We start from the raw sequence: 19,887 nt of genomic DNA, 5'->3' as shown, positions 1-19,887 counted from the left end.
TTAAATAAACTATGAGCAATGGCTGTTCTTTTTACTTAACGTTTCTTTAAAGGGATAGTATACCCAAAAATGAAAATTCTCATCATTTACTCACCCTCAGGCCATCCCAGATGTGTATGAATTTCTTTCTTCTGCAGAACACAAATGAAGATTTTTAGAAGAATTTCTCTGCTCTGTTTGTCCATACAATGCAAGTGAACAGTGACCAAAAAGCACAAAGGTAGTATAAAACTAATCCATAACTACTCCAGTGGCTAAATCCTTGTCATTCGTGGGTGTGAAGAAGATCAATATTTATGTCCTTTTTTACTGTAATATCTCCACTTTCACTTTCACATTATTCTTTTGTTTTATTATTCACATTCTTCATGCACATCGACACCTACTTGTCGGGGCTGGTCAAAGTTGGAGATTTATTCTAAAAAAGGACTTAAATATTGATGTTTCTCACCCAAACCTATAAATTCCTTCAGAATATATGGATAAACCACTGGAGTCATATGAATAAAATGTATGCTGCCTTTATGTGCTTTTTGGAGCTTCAAGGTTCTGGCCACTATTCACTTGGATAGTATTGACCTACAGAGCTGAGATATTCTTCTAAAAATCTTCAAATGTGTTCTGCAGAAGAAAGAAAGTCATACACATCTGATATGCCATGAGGGTGAATAAAAGAGAGAATTTTCTTTTTTAGGTGAACTGCTTAAATTAATTTATAATAGATAGTAAATGTATAAAATGTTACAATAAACAGAATAAACTGATCTTTACTGTTTTGTTTCCTAGATCCCAGAAAGTTGTGTGGATGTTGCACTAAAACTGATGAAATCTAGTAACCCAGAACCAACCCCTCATGCGGCTTCTGAACAGGAGGAACTGGAGGGAACTCAGAGAGGGCAACAGAAGAACAAAGACTCAGTACTGTGAGTTAATACACTAAAACATACATAAAGAAGTGTGCTGTACATGCTTATATCCTGCTAAATGATAAATATATACAAATCTCTCTCTCTCTCTCTCTATATATATATATATATATATATATATTTATTTATTTATTTATTTTTATATTTTTATTCTGACAGAAAATATGAGAAGCTTGTGGCAGATCTTTTAGACAGCCTCTATGACAGAAACATGCCCTGGAAGTTTGAGCAGATAGCTATCGGCTTCCTCACATTGATGCTAAGAGACGATCACCCCCTGCCTTCCTCTGCTGTCCTGTTTTTCATCCAGAGCCTCAATCATGACTCACTCTTAGTTCGCAATGTATGTCTGTGCATGTGTATCTGTAAGTATGTATATACGTGTCAGGATTTGCCAACATTTCTTCCTCACAAGGATAGTTAATCAGCCAACCAACTACATATTTTTTTTATATTATATTTTTTTGTCCCCTTTTCTCCCCAATTTGGAAAAACCAATTCCCACTACTTAGAAGGTCCTCGTGGTGGTGCGGTTACTCACCTCAGTTCGGGTGGCGGAGGATAAGTCTCAGTTGCCTCTGCTTCTGTGACCGTCAATCCGCGCATCTTATCACGTGGCTCGTTGTGCATGACACCGCGGAAACTCACAGCATGTGGAGGCTCATACTACTCTCCGCGATCCACGCACACCTTACCATGTGTCCCATTGAGAGCAAGAACCACTAATCGTGACCACGAGGAGGTTTATCCCATAAACTTTGACTTTACCCTCCCTAGCAACCGGGCCAATTTGGTTGCTTAGAAGACCTGGCTGGTATCAATCAGCACACCCTGGATTCGTGCTTGCGGCTCCAGGGGTGGTAACCATTGTCAATACTTGCTGAGCTACCCAGGCCCTAACTACATATTTGCTTAATAAAAAAAAATAAATGCAGATAGGGGATAGGAAATATAATAGCTTAGTATAAAAACAACAGGAGTCAATGGACCGTCCCAACATGATAGAAAAATTAACATATTAGCTTGTGTGTCTGTGTTTGTACATATTGTCAAAATTAAACTTCCAAATGAAAATGCAAAGAAAACTACACTTACACACATTTCATTCTGTTGTGCGCTGTTTATTGTCCAGGCTGCGATATCAGCAGTGAGTGGAATTCTGAAGCAGCTCAAGAGACCTCACAAGAAAGTGGCTGTGAATCCATTTGACATATCTGAGCTCAAAAACTCCCAACAGTCCTGTGAGTACTGTAAAAAAAACAGTATAGTAAGAAGCGAGTACATAATCTCACTAATTAGACAGACAATTTCATAGCGGTTCAGTGCTGTAAATATTGTCCCCTCTTGTTCATTAGGTGATGGTGTTAGTCTACGCTGTTTGATGGCTGGAGACAGAGCTGATAACCAGTGGCTGCAGTATAACAGCAGCAGATTGCCACGCTCCCAGCAGGACTGGGATGAATGCTGCTTCATCGAGAAAACCCACTGGGGTTATTCCACATGGCCAAGGTACACCCATACATGTATATACTGTATGAGAGCTGAAACTGTTCTGAAGGCAAAGGATGTCCATATGTGTAGCCACAAGGACATTATGCATTTTGACATGAGACTAGTGAATCTTTACTGACCTTGTCTGTGCAAAGTTATTTCCATTCTTCAGAAAATTCTGTAATACCTATATATTATACATGTTGTGCACAAGAATACCAAGAAGTGCAGAGATGCAATCATATATATATATATATATATATAAGCAATTTTTAAGGAAATATATTTATGTGATTTTTATTTTATTTTTTTTAACAAAATGAGGGATTTGAGGAAAGCAAGTTTTGTAGAATCTGAATGGCTTTGGATTTGTGTTGCATCTGTCAGTCTGATAATAAAAACTCTTTGTTCGTCATGATTGATTTTTCTCTTTAGGAAGCTAATGCTCTATGCTCCTCCTGAGGAACAGCCAAAACGAGACAAAACAAGAGAGGAGATGAATGAGGTGCACAATATTCAAACCTACTGACATCTACATCCAGACACAGTTTCTAGAAACTCATCTGGCACTCTTGGTTCTTTGAACATTCAGATTTAATTTCCATACTTATAATCTTGGTTTGGCTTTCCAGCTTTTTATTTAAGTTTATTTGTGGCTGTTTTCTGTGTTGTAGAGCGAAAAGATCATATACGACCATTTCTCAGACCAGTTGTTCATAGACCAGCTCGTCAAGTTTTTGTCACTGGAGGACAGGAAGGGGAATGATAAATTTAGCCCGCTGCGATTTTGCCTCTTTAAGGTGAGAGTCTGTAATGATGCACAGCTAAACTGTATTTTTCAAACCCAATGGCTAATGAAATGTTGACTGTGCAGTCTTCAAGGAATATTCTGGGTTTGGTACAAGTTAAGCTCAATCGACATAATATTGATTACCACAAAAATACATTTAGACTTTTTCTTTTAAAAAAGCTCAAATCTGGATTACAGAGAGGCACTTACAATGAACTTTTTTACATTAAAATACTTACTGTTTCATAAGTATAGCCACAAGATGTAAACAATATGTGTTAACATGATTTTAGTGTGATAAAATCACTTACCTTTTCTGTGTAAAGTTGTAGCCAATTTTACAACTTTGTTGCCATGACAACAGACACTAAATCGATGATGATTTAAACAACTTTACAGCCCAAATAATAAATGCATTTTGACTGAAGAATTGTGTGCTTTTATAAAATTATTAGCTTCACATTTCTGTTTTTTAGCCCTCCAAAAATTGGCCACATTCACTTCCATTGTAAATGCATCACTGTAACAGAGATTTTGGCTTTTGACGAGTCAAAATACATTTTTGTGATAATCAACATTATGCCACAAATGAACCCAGAATATTCCTTTAATCCCTCTTCACACTAATTGCAATGTAATATCTATGTCTGAATGCCACTTGAACAATTAAAAGTATATATTCTCCAAATTCAAATTGATGGATATGGATGCAAGTTTCATACAGTCTTTTTAGGAATAGACCTTCAAACGTGCTAAGCGAAATCATTTATGTTGTTACCTAATAATAGGATGTGACTTGCAAGTTTGGGACATTTTAAAAGTAAAGAAGTTGACTTTTTCTTTGTTGTTTTCAATGTCAGCAATATAGATATTGTTTTGAAATGAGGGAATATTTGCATCTTCAACAATATCTTGTGTTGTAACAGGGTCTTTTCCGGAACTTTGATGATGCGTTCCTCCCACTGCTAAAGCCTCATATGGAGCATCTTGTAACAGATTCCCATGAGAGCACCCAGCGTTGTGTGGCTGAAATAATCTCTGGACTCATCAGGGGCTCCAAACACTGGAGCTACAGCAAAGTACACACATATGCACATGAACCTTATATATACTATATATTTAAACACAGTTATGATGATTTAAGTCAACAGTATCAGCTTCTACTGTTTACTAGTGGTGATACATGCCTGATAAACTCTTGAACTTGACTCTGTATATGTGTGTGTTACAGGTGGAGAAACTGTGGGCTCTGCTCTGTCCACTCCTCCGTACGGCCCTCTCCAATATCACCATCGAGACATATGCTGACTGGGGCACCTGCATCGCCACTGCATGTGTAAGGCAGTGCCTCTGTTTTTGTCTTTAGAACACATTCTCCTTTTTTAGCAGGGTTAGGTCTGTTCGTCTCCTATCATTGTGTTGAAATCTGAGCCCAGAAGAAACTTAAGTTTAAAGGGTTAGTTCAGCCAAAAATTCTCTCATCGTTTACTCACCCTCATGCCATTCCAAATGTGTATGACTTTCTTCTGCGGAACACAAATTAAGATTTTTAGAAGAATGTTTCAGCTCTGTAGGTCCTCACAATGCAAGTGAATGGTGACCAGAACTCAGAAGGCCCAAAAAGGACATAAAGGCAGCACAAAAGTAATCCATAAAACTCGAGTGGTTAAATCCATATCTTTTGAAGCAATATGATAGGTTAGGGTGAAAAACAGATCAATATTAAAGTCCTTTTTTTACTGTAAACCTCCACTTTCACTTTATCATCCCAGATGTGTATGAAACTCACTTTCACACCTGAATGCACAGCTGGAATGGCATGAGGGTGAGTAAATAATGACATAATTTTTCATTTTTTGGTGAACTATCCCTTTAAACACCTCTTACCATCTATCGGCAGGAATGGTTCTAGGGTCAGTGGATATTCAGGGCCTATCCCACACCTCTGTGGATTCCTAATGTATGGGGCCATCCTTTGATAAAATATTGAAATACAACACCCTTTACAATAACTGTGAGATTTCATTTATATATAGTAGATCATTAAATACTAAATTACATTACTAAAACTAAAAGGTCCCACTAACTTTTGTGTCAGCTTCAGATATGCTCCAACTCTATGTACTTAATAATGTGATTTAAAAAACACTATATTGTCTCTTTCGGCTTTCCATAGTTACTTTAGATGATAGCAGGCTGTAAATAGGCTAAAATAGGTGCTTATGAGAAACTGATTGTTGCTAGTTTTGCCAGAGTTTGTGAAGTTTCACAAAAATGCAAATATCCTGGTTCCTGACTTAAAGTTAGCAAATTCCTCGAGCACTACAGGAGTGCTAGAAAGCAGCAGTGTGTGTGTGTACTGTGCTGTTATTTTCATTATGGTGTTATTTGGTGCTATCGATACTGTAGAAAGACAGGTCTCATTAATGTATATTGATTTCTTAATATTAAAATGTAATGTTTTAATATCAACTTGATACAAGCACTAGTACTGACCTCACTGAGCCAGGTCTCTGTCATTTCAAATAAGAGTCCCCGGTGTATTTTGTGCTTGTATAAATTTGAAAGTCCAGTGTAATGTACCAAATCTTAATTTGTTTCTGGTCATTATTGGGATTTTGGTTGCACAGTAAACTGCATTTGGGATTTTATTCATTTTGGACACTATATCTGTGCCTGTCATAGTAAGGAAAGACACATTTTAACTATCTATATATCGATTTAAAGGAAACCCAATTTTCAAATTCATCTGTTATCGTCTTTTCCACCACTTTAGTTATCAGTATTGGCAAAATCCACAATTGGTCAACCTCAACTTGAAACAACTTGAAAACGGATGCACACGTCACAGCTATCAACTCTTGTTATCATGTGTTGTTATCTACTATCAACTGCTGAAATCTTGCCACTTCCTACCTTTGGGTCACCTGACACTGAGAAATACAAATATAGCTATCCATTGATCATGATTGTGTGCACCAACTTGTATGTAAATTAGGCCAATGACTCAAAATGTGCATATTTGTGTGTATGTTATAGGAGAGCCGAGACCCACGAAAGCTACACTGGCTGTTTGAGATGTTGATGGAATCACCGGTCAATGGAGAAGGAGGCTCGTTTGTGGATGCTTGGTATGACATCACCATCACTACCACACTTCAAAATGTCTTAAAAGAATCTTGAACAGTTTTTCTTTGGTAGATGAATGTCATGCATTAAAACAATGAATGTGAATACAAATTTCCCAATTTGTCATTTAAATGGGCACAATGTCCTGTCCTTCACTCCATCCCTCCCTCTCTCTCTCTCACTCTCTCTGTTTTTAGTCGTCTGTATGTTTTGCAAGGAGGTCTTGCTCAGCAGGAGTGGAGAGTCCCAGAGCTGCTTCACAGGCTACTGCAGTACCTAGAGCCCAAACTCACTCAGGTCTATAAGAATGTACGGGAACGTATAGGCAGGTATGTGCCTAAACATGCACATACACCCTTAGACCCATTTATACCTATACATCACAACAAAACAATAGCCTGAACACTTTCTCCTCCTCTGATCCATCCGTCCTTCCTCTCTTATCTCTCAGTGTGCTCACCTACATTTTCATGATCGATGTGAATCTGCCCCACACTCAGCCGACCACATCCCCACGCATTGGAGAGTTCACGGAGCGCGTGCTGGCCAGACTCAAGCCGTTAACGGAGGGAGAGGAAGAGATCCAGAACCATGTGGTTGAAGAGAATATTAAGGGAGACCATGACGAGAGGACACAGGCCATCAAATTACTCAAAACCGGTGTGTGTTTTGTCATATCTCTCTGTGTTTGTGAGCTTCTTTGAGAAAATGCAAAAATGTGTTCATATGTTTTACAGAACTATTTGAGTGAATTGAGGCTGTTCATACCAATTTACAACGGTGATTTTGTATGTGTTTTAGTGTTGAAGTGGTTGATGACCAGTGCTGGACGCTCCTTTTCTTCTGCTGTCCCAGAACAGCTGCGCCTCCTTCCTCTTCTTTTCAAAGTGAGTCCCATTTTTGTCTTGGATCTTCCTCCATTGCCAGGAACAGTTTTTTTTATTATTTAAATGTAATTAAAATTTTAAAATGTAATAATTTACTGACCCTCATGTTGTTTCAAACCCGAATAACATTTGTTTTTTTTTGGAATACAAAAGGAAGAATGGGACTGAAAGTCTCAGACACCATTCACTTTAACTTTTGTCCATACAGTGAAAGTGAATGTTGACTGACGCTGTCAGTCCCTAACCATCTACCTAACATCTCCCTTTTGTGTTCCACAGATTAAAGGAATAGTTCACCCAAAAATAAAATTTCTCTCATCATTTACTCACCCTCAGGCCATCCCAGATCTGTATGAATTTATTTCTTCTGCTGTACATAAACAAGGATTTTTAGAATAATATCTCAGCTCTGTAGGATCATATAATGTAAGTGAATGGTGGCCAGAAATCTTGTGCTTCCTTTATGTGCTTTTTTAACTTTAAAGTAATTCGTAAGGCTCCAGTGGTTAAATCCATGCCTTTAGAAGCAATATATGATAAGTGTGGGTGAGACACAGACCAATATTTTAGTCCTTTGTTCTATGAATCTCCACTTTCACTTTCACATTCTTCTTCTTTTGTTTTTGGCTATTCACATTCTTATCGTCACTTACTGGGCAGGGAAATGTTATAGTTAAAAATCTTAAATATTGATATTTTTCTCACCCACACTTATCATTATCTTATAGGTTACTTTTATGCTGCCTTTCTGTGCTTTTTGGAGCTTGAAAGTTCCAAAACTATATTTTTCTAAAAATCTTAATTTGTGTTCTGCAAAAGAAAGAAAGTCACCTCTGTAACAACATGAGGGTGAGTAAATGATGAGAGAATGTACATTTTTGGGAGAACTATCCCTTTAAAGAAAATCATACAAGTTTGGAACAACAAGAGGGAGAGTAAATGATGACAGAATTTTTATTTTGGGGTAAATTGTCCCTCTCTGTTTCTAGATTGCTCCTGTGGAGAATGACGACAGTTATGATGAGATGAAGAGAGACGCTAAGACCTGTCTGTCTCTCATGTCTCAGGGGCTGTTGTACTCTGAACAGATCCCACAAGTCCTCAGTACACTGGAAGAGGTGACTGACCAGTGCTCACAAACACATATACTGATATCTGTTGTAACATCCATCTCGAGTGCTCTGATCACAAATGAACAGCTTGTTAGTGCTACACTGCTAAACAGAAGGGTGAACACATCACAAATAATGAATGTCTCTCACCAATAAAGATGGTATGTGTGATCTGACCAGGAGATGGTGCTGTTTGTTACAGATCTCAAGGAGCAGCTCATGGCATGCACGATACACAGTTCTTTCCTACCTGCAGATCATGGTGTTTTACAATCTCTTCACTTTCCTCTGTGATGCCAAGGCCGTCAGTGACGTGAGAGCGCTGGTGTTATGCCTGCTGGAGGACGAACAACTGGAGGTGTGTGCATACATCTACATACACACATCATTTGCCCCATTTGTGAACCTTGTGTGTATATAAAAATAAAAAAAACTGCATGAAGCAGCAGAGCAGAAGGGAGCAGAATACAGGCATGTTGAGACATGCTTCTAAAAGTTGAACAAAGAGTCTTAGAAATGTGGTACTCGTGTCTATTTTATGGTGATAAAGCATTGAGGCACATTGCAATGGTCAAATAAATACTTCTAGCTTATGTTTATGTACTGTAGTACAATTAAAAACAGCTCCGAGAGAGAACACGTCTTGCAAATCATTTGTAAAACCATTCTTAGGGAATTTGTTGCATTGAATTCAATGTGACAGTTTAAGTACAAATGGTTTCAAATGGGATCTAAAAACAAATTCTTTCCATTTGTTTTACCTATTCACAGTAAAATGTACAATTACACACACCTTCCATCTTCTGGAGTCCCACACACACACACACATGTGCATAACATGCATACACAGGCCAATAGGAACAATATTTGCACAAAGACCATGCAAAGCACAGACACACTGGTTGTGCTTATAACTGTACACAGCCCTGAAGTCTAGACAAATGAGTCTGAGTCTGTTGTTACTGAATTCATTTCCATAATATGTCCATATAAACACCCATTAAAGACCTTTTACACTTGACTCCAGTGAATTAAGCCTGATCACTGTTCAATGTCATATATCTGATCATATCCTCAAGCAAAGCAGCTGTTTGTGTGTTCATTCAAGTTTTTAGGAAGGTAGGTCTAAGCTAAATCAACTAGAAATAAGTATGACCAACAGTTCATGAGTGTAATCGCTAAGATTAAATGTGTTGAACGTCAATTACGTACAGAAAGCCGCTTTATCTTTCTCTTTTCAGTGATGTTGCACTCTTGTTTTCCTCTCTTCTCTCTCTCTTTCTTGCTCTCTGTCCTTCTATCCCTCTTACTGTTACCATAGCAACTCCCAGCTGCAGCAGTATTCTGTTTCCATGGTGATAGATGTTCAAATTTGCAGAGAAGACAGGAAAAGCAGAGAACAGGCTAAAGGGAGGAAAAGAATGGGCTATATAATTAAAAGTGGTTTTCTTCCACTCGTAAACCTATGAAATGACTGTACTTTGGATTCCTTGTTAATGTTGCATAGGACCCATTGCCTGTTGACTTAATGAAGTCAGTCAGGTGATCATTGCTGTCAGAACGACACAGTGACCAAGGTTAAAGGACTATTTCACCCAAAATTGAAAATTCTCTCATCATTTTCTCACCCTTACGCCATCCCAGATGTGTGACTTCCTTCTGCAGCACACAAATGAAGATTTTTAGAAGAATATTTCAGCTCTGTAGTCCATACAATGGAAGTGAATGGGTGCCAAAATGTTGACACTCCAAAAATCATATAAAGGCAGCATAAAAGTAATCCATATGACTCCAGTGGTTAAATCAATGTCTTCTGATGTGATATGATAGGTGTGGGTGAGAAACAGATCAATATTTAAGTGCATTTTTGCTTGAAATTCTTCCCCCTGCCCAGTAGGGTGTGTATGCATGAAGAATGTGAATCACCAAAAACACAAGAAGAAGAAAGTGAAAGTTAAAGTGCAGCCTAACTGAGCAGGGAGGAGAATTTATAGTAAAAATGTACTTCAATATTTCTGTTTCTCACCAACACCTATCAAATCGCTGATGGAGAAGGGATTACTGTTTTTTGGAGCTTCAAATGTTGGTACCCATTCACTTGCGTTGTGAGGACCTACAGAGCTGAGAATATACTTCTAAAAAATCTTCATTTGTTTTCTCCTGAAGAAAAGTCATACATGTCTGGGATGGCATAAGTGTGAGTAAATGATGAGAGAATTTTCATTTTTTGGGTAAAATGTTTCTTTCAGGATCACAGCAGATGGGCAAAGATCACAAGATTTCATCACTTCAATACAACAGCCATTGTTTCTGTATTCCAATAGCAGGGCCCATAGAACTTCACTGATTTCCACAATTCTAATGGTCTTTATTCACAAAGTTGTGCATATCCCTTACCACCTGCATGTATGTTCAATGGAATATTCCAGATGCAATACAAGTTAAGCTTGATTGAAAGCATTTTTGGCATGGTGTGTATTACCAAAAAAATTATTTCTACATTTAGTCCGTCCTTTTCTTTAAAAAAGCAAAAGTTAGAGTGAGCCTCTTGAATGGGGCCAATCATTAAAGTTTCAATACTCACTGTTTCAAAAGTATAGTTACAAGACATAAACAATATGTGTATTATTAACATGATTTTAATGTGATAAAATCCCTTCTTAGCCTTTTCTGTGTGAAGTTATATGAAATTTTGTTGCCTGACGTGATGACGGAACACTGTAAAACCTAAAACTACCATAAAAATGACGATTTAAACAACTTCAAAACTCAAATAGTAAACAAGTTTTCAGAAATGAATTGATGTATTTTTATACAATTATAAGCTTCACATATTTGCCTTTTAACCCATTAAAAAATGGCCCAATTTACTTCCATTGTAAGACCATGACTGTAACCTCATTTATGTGGTTTGAGTCTAAAGTGTTACTATTATTATTATTATTTCAACATTATGCCACAAATGCTGTCAATTGCACTTAACTTGTATTAAATTTGAAATACTCCTCTCCTAAATATATTGGGTAATTTAATTGTACTTTCAGCTACTAATAAGAATGCAGTATTATTCTTAGCTCTGTATAACACATTTTACTATGTTTACATGCTGGTACATTCCATAGAATTCTGCACATTTTCTCCCAAAATTGGCATTGAAAATGCAAAAAGGCCTGCAGATTTAACTTAGCCAATCAGAAACCTCACTACAGACCAGCAGCGCAACTGTATAGAGAATTGTATTTTAGAACAGAACAGCAATAACGCTGAGTCAGCTTACTAAATTAGCTTATGTTCTCTTTTCAACATGACTGGAGTGCTTCTCTGGAACTCTGGTGTTGTGTTCTGTGATCCAGATTGCACTGTTTGCTATTTTACAAATGTCCCTTCTTTTCTTCCATCCCCTCTGTATTTTTCTTTTTAAGTTCTCACACAAAAGAAAAGACCCCATCTGTCCTTACACTCCACCCTCTCTTTGGGTGGATCACTGAAAGGAAAACTGTCTGAATATTTGGTTTTGGCCTGAACTGTACCAATATTAGTTTCTTTATCTTTCCTTCTCTCTATCTCTCTCTCTCTCTCTCTCTGTGTGTGTTTTTTTAGGTGAGGGAGATGGCCGCCACCACTCTAAGTGGGTTCCTGCAGTGCAATTTCCTCAGTATAGATGAACCAATGCAGTCCCACTTTGAGTCTCTGAGCAAGACCCGTCTGCCCAAGCGCAAAAGGAGAGAGCTGGGATCAGTTGTGGACACCATCCCTTCTGCTGGTAACACATACACTTTTACACAGTAGACTATGTATGCATGTAGATATGGATGGATAAAATTAGCATATAATATCAGACATTCAGAGAAATATGTGACTTTTAAGCTGATGTCACTGATTTTCTTGAAACAAATAGATGTTAATCACAAGTACAATGTAGAGTTACGCATATGCAGTATATACATATATGCAGTATACACACACACACACACACACACACATATATATACATATACATACACACACACACACACACACATGTTGTGTTTCCATGTTTTATGGGGACTTTCCATAGACATAATGGTTTTTATACTGTACAAACTTTATATTCTATCCCCTAAACCTAACCCTACCCCTAAACCTAACCCTCACAGAAAACGTTCTGCATTTTTACCTTTTCAAAAAACATAATTTAGTATGATTTATAAGCTGTTTTCCTCATGGGGACCGACAAAATGTCCCCACAAGGTCAAAAATTTCGGGTTTTACTATCCTTATGGGGACATTTGGTCCCCACAAAGTGATAAATACACGCTCACACACACACACACACACTGCATATGCGTAACTCTACATTGTACTTATGATTAATATCTATTTGTTTCAAGAAAATCAGTGACACTAGGTTAAAAGTCACATATTTCTCTGATTGTCTGATATTATATTCTAATTTTATATATAAGATGAATTTAGGTAAATTGGCCCAATAAGTGGCCCAATTCATCCTAGATACCTTTATTCATTCTGTCCAAAAGTCTGAGACCACTAGTGAAAATGGTTCTATTTTCATTATTAAAAATGTGTTTTATATGTTATGTCAATAATTCTACCTGAATATGTTATTTTACCTGTAGACTTGGTGCGGCGCCATGCAGGTGTGTTAGGTCTGAGTGCCTGCATCCTGTCCAGCCCGTATGATGTGCCCACCTGGATGCCCCAGATTCTCATGGGCCTGAGCGCCCACCTCAATGACACACAGCCCATAGAGGTCAGCTCTCTCTCTCTTGTTTACTTGTATGTTCTCAGTGTGGAGAAAAGGCTTTTTGGATGATCAGTTGCTGCAGATTGCAGTTGGCAAGAGGTCCAAGCATTGAATCTGTTGAAGGTCAAATCCAAATGCGAAAGACATAACATTTGAGCGTTTCTGGAGGTTCATAGTCAAAAAACTGTATTTGTGATGCACTCAAGGTATTGAATAAGCAACTGAGGTAGACCAGCAAATAAAGTGCAATAGTCTTGCAGTCACGAGAGAACTTGAGCTGAACCGAAGACTGTGTGGTACAGGCATCAACAAAGCATCAGTTTTTTATGTTGTGGAGCATAAAGCAATAAGACCAGACTGTTGCCCTAGATCTGGTCAGCAAAGGTCAGCTACTTATGATGGAGGACTCACAGGCTTTTATGCTCTTAAAGGTAGCAATTCTTTTAACAGTTTAATTATGGAGAGAAATGAATGAGTTGTTGGCAGTTGAAAAAGGTTTAGTCTGAAGAACCATCCTTGCTGCATCTCTCTTTTGTTTCTTTTTCTTACTGTCTTATTTGTTTGTTTATGTTTGCATTCTCTTTAGATGACTGTGAAGAAAACCCTCTCTGATTTCCGTCGTACTCATCATGATAACTGGCAGGAACACAAGCAGAAGTTCACAGATGACCAGCTGCTGGTGCTCACAGATTTGCTGGTGTCCCCTTGTTACTACGCTTAGCTCTGTTATATACAAACTATGGCTCTGTTCCACAACCTAGTGAGCTGCCTTACTGTATACAGCCTACATTTTAAAAGATATGGCACCTCATAAAAAACGAATTGGAACATTCTACATACATATATCACTCCTTATGCGAAACGCACAGGAGACCTGACTAACCATTGATGTCAGTAAAGTTTGACTTTAGAATGTCAAACTTTAGAAAGGCTGTGATGCTCGAAGCATAAAAATACATCACATTCACAAATAGTGGGTAAAATAGTACATTTTGATTTAGATTTAAATATTTTGATCATATTTTTGGCATCAAATGAATTACATTTATAAACAAAACATTTCCCTTGATTTGACCATCATTTTAGGATACACGCAGTTAATTTGGTCAAAACAAGGAATCTTAGAAGGTAGCATAATCAGTCATGCCTGCCTTTTGGAACTGCCATTGTGTCGGGAGCAAGCCTGTGATCCCTTAAAATGCTGCCTAGGCCCTGCTCATTAGCTTTTGGTACTTACTGTTACACTCACATTGACAAATCCTTCATCTTCAGACCCTACTTAAGATTGCTTTATTCTCTTTTGCATAATGACGCTACTGTCTGGTGTAGGGGAAATGTTTCTTACATTTGTCTTGATGGAAAGGCAAAGCTAATTTGAGTGCCTGAATCGTGTGTGTGTGTGTGTGTGTGTGTGTGTGTGTGTGTGTGTGTGTGTGCGTGTGCGCTGTGTGCGTGTGGGGTGGGGGTTTAAGTGGTTTACGAGGACGGTTTTTAGGTTATAAACTGATAATTACAAAGGTATTATGCTATAAATGTGGTTTATGAGGACATTTCTAGTGTCCCCATTATTCAAATTGCTTAAACATACTAAACAATGTTGTTTTTTTTTTATTTATTTTTTTATGTCAAAATGCAGAATGATTTTCGTGAGGGTTAGGTTTAGATACAATATAAAAATCATTATGTCTACGGAGAGTCAAAAGTAAAGCTGCACCTGTGTGTTTACTGTACGAATGTCTGGGATTGTCTCATACTGAATGTTTGGTGGACAGAATGTTAATGATGTTAAACTATTTATTTAGCAATTGTTGCAGTCTTCTAGTTATAAGATAACTAGAGTCTTTTTTTTTGTTTTGTTTTTTTGGGATACACTTAATATTTAAGGGGAATGTATTGCAGGTATCACTGACCTGCATTATATAATGTTCTTGTACAGTTTGCATTTTTGAGTGTGTGTGTGTGTGTGTGTGTGTGTGTGCGTGCGTGTGTGCGCAGAACAGAATTTCTATTGGATATTATTCAAAGTATGGCTTGTTATGTACCACTATAATGCAGTTTTCTTCACTGATTTCCATATTTATTGTAATACTAGCATTATAAAATTTTTTGCAGTAATATGCATGCAATATGATGTCATTTTTGTAAATGCCACATTTGTATTAGCTCACTTAAGTTGAAACATTTTCCTCGAGTAAATGTACTTTTTGAAGTTATGCTGTACATTTCTCCCATGCCTCATACAGAGGGTTGAACAGTGTGTGTGTGTGTGTGTGTGTCTATACTTAAATACTAAAAGTAAGAAGAGACGGAGAGAAAGTGATGAAGAATATAATCATGGATGCTGTTACAATACACTCAAATTATTTTAACCCTATGGCTTTTAAATCTTTTGTCTTTATATTTCACGGACCAGTTGTTGATATTTTCAGTCAAAAAAAAAAAAAAACTTTGTATATATTTAATAATTTATTTGATTGAAAGTTTTTCTTAACAGTTTTTGATCAACTATTGCATTTAGGGTTTGCATTTTAGTTTATTGTACTGAGCCATGTGTTTTCATTAGATTCAATAAGAAGATTTTAAAAGGTACTGTACAGTTTACAGTTGTTAAGACAGTGTCTCAGGCATCCAGAAATTGTCCTTTTGTTGTTAACTAACATGCATATTTACCAAGATTTGCTCTATTTTTTCTTTCTTTTTTTCATTTTTTTTTCCCAGTAGCAACAGTTACAGATGATACTTTTAAAACGTCTGTTTGGAAGTTAACAAGCTTGCATAATAAGTATAATTAATGCTGTGTCAGAATCATGTTATAAGACATACAGAACTGAACTTTGATCAACTGGCAAAGGTTTAATGCCATAGAAGATGCTTGTGTTAATATACTCTGAGATGATAATGCTAATGTTTGTCTGATTCTTTACCGGTTGTTGTTGTTGTTGTTGTTTCTTAATATCCCTTGTAATATATACACATATATACATGAAATATAAAAGTAATGCAAAGACAATTTTTTTAATAAAGTGTGACAAAGTAGCAGATTTTATCTGTATTTTTTGTCCTTCTCTGTTATTGTTGCTAATGAATAATTTACATATTTGGTTTACAACAGGACAACTTTTTTAAGTGACAGATAGATATCAATCGATTTGATTGTTCCAGAAATTAATATTTTGTTTCTCCTTCATGAAACAATACTATTTCCAAATAGTCTTAATGTGGGAAGAGTTTGCAGAATGGTAAAGCTCTGCGTTTGTTTATTTATTTACAGTAAGTAATATATATATATACATACATATCTAAACCATAATTACCATAATCTTTTATAATTTAAATGTGTATTAAAAAGACAATATTATTAAAATATCAAAATATACAGAAATACAATTCAAACTGTTTACTCCTTTGGTTTCCTGAGTGAGCGTTCAGTTCTCACGGGCACGCGCTTGTTGTCTTTTCACGGGCTTCAACGTGATTTCAATGAGGCGCGCCCACTCTCCAACTGTACATTAAATGTACTCGATTTTTCATATTCATCTTATGCTCCGATATAGAAAACGACTCTTTTTGCAATTAGGATGCTTGTGACGTTCATTAACCTTGGATGTGGACAGCACGGCGTCGTAAAAATTGACAAACAGAGAATACATGGTAAGAAAATTTGAATTTTTCTGCATTTTGAAGAGAACGTCAGACTTATTACAGGTGACCAGCATGTACAGACTCAACGATATTTTAGACGTTTTTTAATGCTTATTGTAATGATACATAGGCCTACATTTTTTTTTTTTTTTTTGATTTTCCATGTTCTCTCAAAGGGGTAGATGTGTTTTCTGACGCGATTTTATAGTCGGCCCATATTAACCTTCAGTAATAATCATTCTTATCTGAGGAATAGAAAACCTATACAATTCTGTGTAAATATTTGCAGACTTTTATTAATTTATTGATTCGATTTGTGAATGGCAGGAGCGCACGCATATGAGATATGGTACTATAACCATTCTGATGCTGCATGTATTTGTAAATAAAATAAAATAAAACAGTGATCTTTTTTAGAAAATCCATACAAATGGGGGCATTTTGGTCATTATTAATTGAGTTTTTAATTATTTAGTTCTTATTCTTTTTTAATATACTCATAGCTTTATATTTTCTATTAATGATCGGTTCTTCTCCATCCTTGCAGTCCAAAGGGTCTACCATGAGCCAGCTACACAACGGAAATATCTCACTCTTGGGTGACCTAAAGGCCAGCTGGACAAAGCTCTGAGGCTGTGAGCACTTTGTGCCCCCATGTGTATCATGAACAGCACTGCCTGGCCTTTGGACCTGGCAGAGTTCGAGAAACCTCGGAACTACAACAGCTCCCAAAGCCAGTCTGTTTCCACAAACGGCTGGGCCTTGATCCACACGGCCACCCTTGCCTCCTGCTCCCTCCTCTTGGTCCTCATCTTTTGTCTCGGTTCTTATGGCAACCTGGTGGTCTTCTTGTCCTTCTTCGACCCCGCATTCCGGAAGTTCCGCACCAACTTCGACTTCATGATCCTCAACCTGTCATTCTGCGACCTGTTTATTTGCTGCGTCATTGCGCCCATGTTTGCACTGGTGCTATTTCTGGATACCGGAGATGTTGGCAGTGGAGTATCCAAGGGCTTTTGCTTTGCCTTCCACCTCACCAGCTCAGGTTTCATCATTATGTCCCTTGAGACAGTGGCTGTGATTGCCCTGCATCGCCTTCGCATGGTCCTGGGTCAGCAGCCCAACCGTACAGCCTCTTTCCCCTGTACTCTGGCCCTCACTGCTCTCTTATGGACCACCAGTTTCACTTTGGCGGTATTGGTTACCTTGCGAGCATATCCCAAGAGCTCTGGTCCCTGCCTGCCCCACTTTGGTCTTACTGGCAACAAGGCAAAGGTAGTATTATATGTGTACATTGCAGATTTTGCTTTCTGTGTAGGTGTAGTGTCTATCTCATACCTCATGATCGCCCAGGAGTTGAGGAAGAATGCACAGGTACGAAAGTGTCCCATTATTACGGTAGATGCGAGACGTCCACCTGCTCCTCACCCACAGCTCATAGCTGCTGGTTTTGAGGGCATGCCGTGTACAGTACAGGTGCCCTCGCTTTACCGCAACCAGACATACAACAAGCTCCAGCATGTCCAGACGCACTCCTTTACAAAGAGAACCAACCAGCCCCTAGTGCCTGGGGCTGCTGCTGGAGCAACCTGCTGTCAGCTGGTCTCCACAGTAAACCTGGCGACAGCAAAGGACTCTAAGGCTGTGGTGACATGCGTGGTAATCATTATCTCAGTGTTGCTGTGTTGTTTGCCACTAGGCATATCCTTGACACAGGATATGGTGTCACCAGAAAGCAGCTTTATTCATTACCAGTTCGAGCTTTGTGGATTTGCCCTCATCTTCCTTAAGTCTGGCATCAACCCATTTGTGTACTCTCGGAACAGCGCTGGTTTGCGACGCCGTTTGCTCTGCTGTCTCCAGTGGCTGACGTTGGGCTTTTTATGCTGCAAGCACAAGACACGCCTGCATGCCATGGGCAAAGGAAATCTGGAAGTCAATCGCAACAAGTCTTCACACCACGAGACCAACTCGGCTTACATGCTCTCCCCAAAGCTCCAGAGAAGGCTTGTGGACCAGGCTTGCGGACCCAGTCACTCCCGGAACTGCATGCCTAGTCCTGTTGCCACAACTGGACACAAGCCTCGGCCCCCAAGCACATCTACTCCCATCAACACACGCATAGAGCCCTACTACAGCATCTATAACAGCAGTCCGTCTGTAGGACCTAGCTCCACAAATAGCCTGCACCTGGTCAACTCTCAAACCACTGCCTTTGCCAAGAGCTATGTCGCTATGCAATACCACATCCACCAAGAAGTGCTGCAGGACTTTGACAGCACCTCAGCTAAGCAGATTCCCATACCATCAGTCTAAGACACCTTCTACAGAAGTTTCAGAACATCAGACTACTTGCTCTGCATCCAAAAGAGAGCATTTAATGTTCAAGAAACAATGTCTGTCATTGGGAGTGTGTACATGGGGGCGTGGCCGAGCAACGTCTGTGAGACGCCAGGAGAGAAAGAGCAGTAAAGATTGACTTCCATTAAATTGTTTACCCAGTTCCCGCTTCCTCCTTCAGAAGAGAGCTAGTGATTGTCACAGTGGTGCCGAAACCCGGGGAGGAAGCGGGAGCCTCTCTCTCCCCTCCGGCAATCTGGACTGCCCTTTTATCCCTCTCCAGCTCTCATTGCAACACAAAACAGCTGTTAGAGATCATTTCCCACAGGTGTCAATAATGACCGCTCTTCCTCTCCCGGCCTCGCTCTCCACAGTCGTCACTCATCCTCGCCCTCATCTCCACAGGAAGGTAATACTCAGACTTTTAAAATAAGTAACTGATGCTTTCCCCAAAGTGTTGTGAACTGGACTGAAGGATGTTATATTTTTACATTGACATGGCATTTTCATGTAATAGTACTCACTCAGATAAAGTATTTGTGGAAACATCAATTTTTTATATCAACTTATTAAATGTTTTGCAAGTGCTTCTTGCAGTGTTTCATCTCTTTATTTTGAAACTCAACATTTTATAATGTGCCACTGCCATTTGCTTTGTCAAACATCTTTAAGGCATCTTCATGTTTTAGAATTAAGAAAAAGATCAATATTTAAGCATTTGATTAGTGGTAATGCTTTTTAGAGCTGGGCTACATATTCTGTGAACAACTGTTCGGCATATAGAACTGCTAGCACCATGTAGTGTTAAGCACACAAGCCTTAGCGG

The 19,887-nt window shown here is 38.4% G+C and overlaps 2 protein-coding genes across 5 annotated transcripts in view; both read left to right on the top strand.

Moving 5' to 3' along the window:
* LOC127617651 (proteasome activator complex subunit 4A) overlaps window positions 1-16,125 on the top strand; it is a 47,829-nt gene extending 31,704 nt beyond the window's left edge. For 3 of the 4 annotated variants that reach the window (XM_052089672.1, XM_052089671.1, XM_052089674.1), the window contains 17 exons: window positions 787-923; window positions 1,086-1,269; window positions 2,059-2,167; window positions 2,282-2,435; window positions 2,853-2,922; window positions 3,092-3,217; window positions 4,134-4,286; window positions 4,439-4,543; window positions 6,247-6,338; window positions 6,534-6,665; window positions 6,788-6,996; window positions 7,138-7,223; window positions 8,213-8,341; window positions 8,538-8,693; window positions 11,936-12,098; window positions 12,952-13,085; window positions 13,666-16,125. In XM_052089672.1, the coding sequence (XP_051945632.1) occupies window positions 787-923; window positions 1,086-1,269; window positions 2,059-2,167; window positions 2,282-2,435; window positions 2,853-2,922; window positions 3,092-3,217; window positions 4,134-4,286; window positions 4,439-4,543; window positions 6,247-6,338; window positions 6,534-6,665; window positions 6,788-6,996; window positions 7,138-7,223; window positions 8,213-8,341; window positions 8,538-8,693; window positions 11,936-12,098; window positions 12,952-13,085; window positions 13,666-13,800 (2,274 nt within the window). In that variant the 3' untranslated portion in view covers window positions 13,801-16,125. The other variant, XM_052089673.1, reaches the window with a different exon arrangement.
* A 431-nt stretch (window positions 16,126-16,556) lies between these two features.
* Window positions 16,557-19,607, top strand: LOC127618163 (probable G-protein coupled receptor 75). Its single transcript, XM_052090460.1, has 2 exons — window positions 16,557-16,730; window positions 17,269-19,607. Exon 2 carries the CDS (start codon window positions 17,376-17,378, stop codon window positions 19,035-19,037), a length of 1,662 nt encoding a protein of 553 aa, XP_051946420.1. The 5' UTR covers window positions 16,557-16,730; window positions 17,269-17,375; the 3' UTR covers window positions 19,038-19,607.
* Window positions 19,608-19,887: the final 280 nt, after the last annotated feature.

The sequence above is a fragment of the Xyrauchen texanus genome, chromosome 24, assembly GCF_025860055.1.
Source record: "Xyrauchen texanus isolate HMW12.3.18 chromosome 24, RBS_HiC_50CHRs, whole genome shotgun sequence".
NCBI classification, from domain to species: Eukaryota; Metazoa; Chordata; class Actinopteri; order Cypriniformes; family Catostomidae; genus Xyrauchen; species Xyrauchen texanus.
Note: the sequence above shows the minus strand (reverse complement) of the source record. Positions and strands in the feature narration are given on the sequence as shown.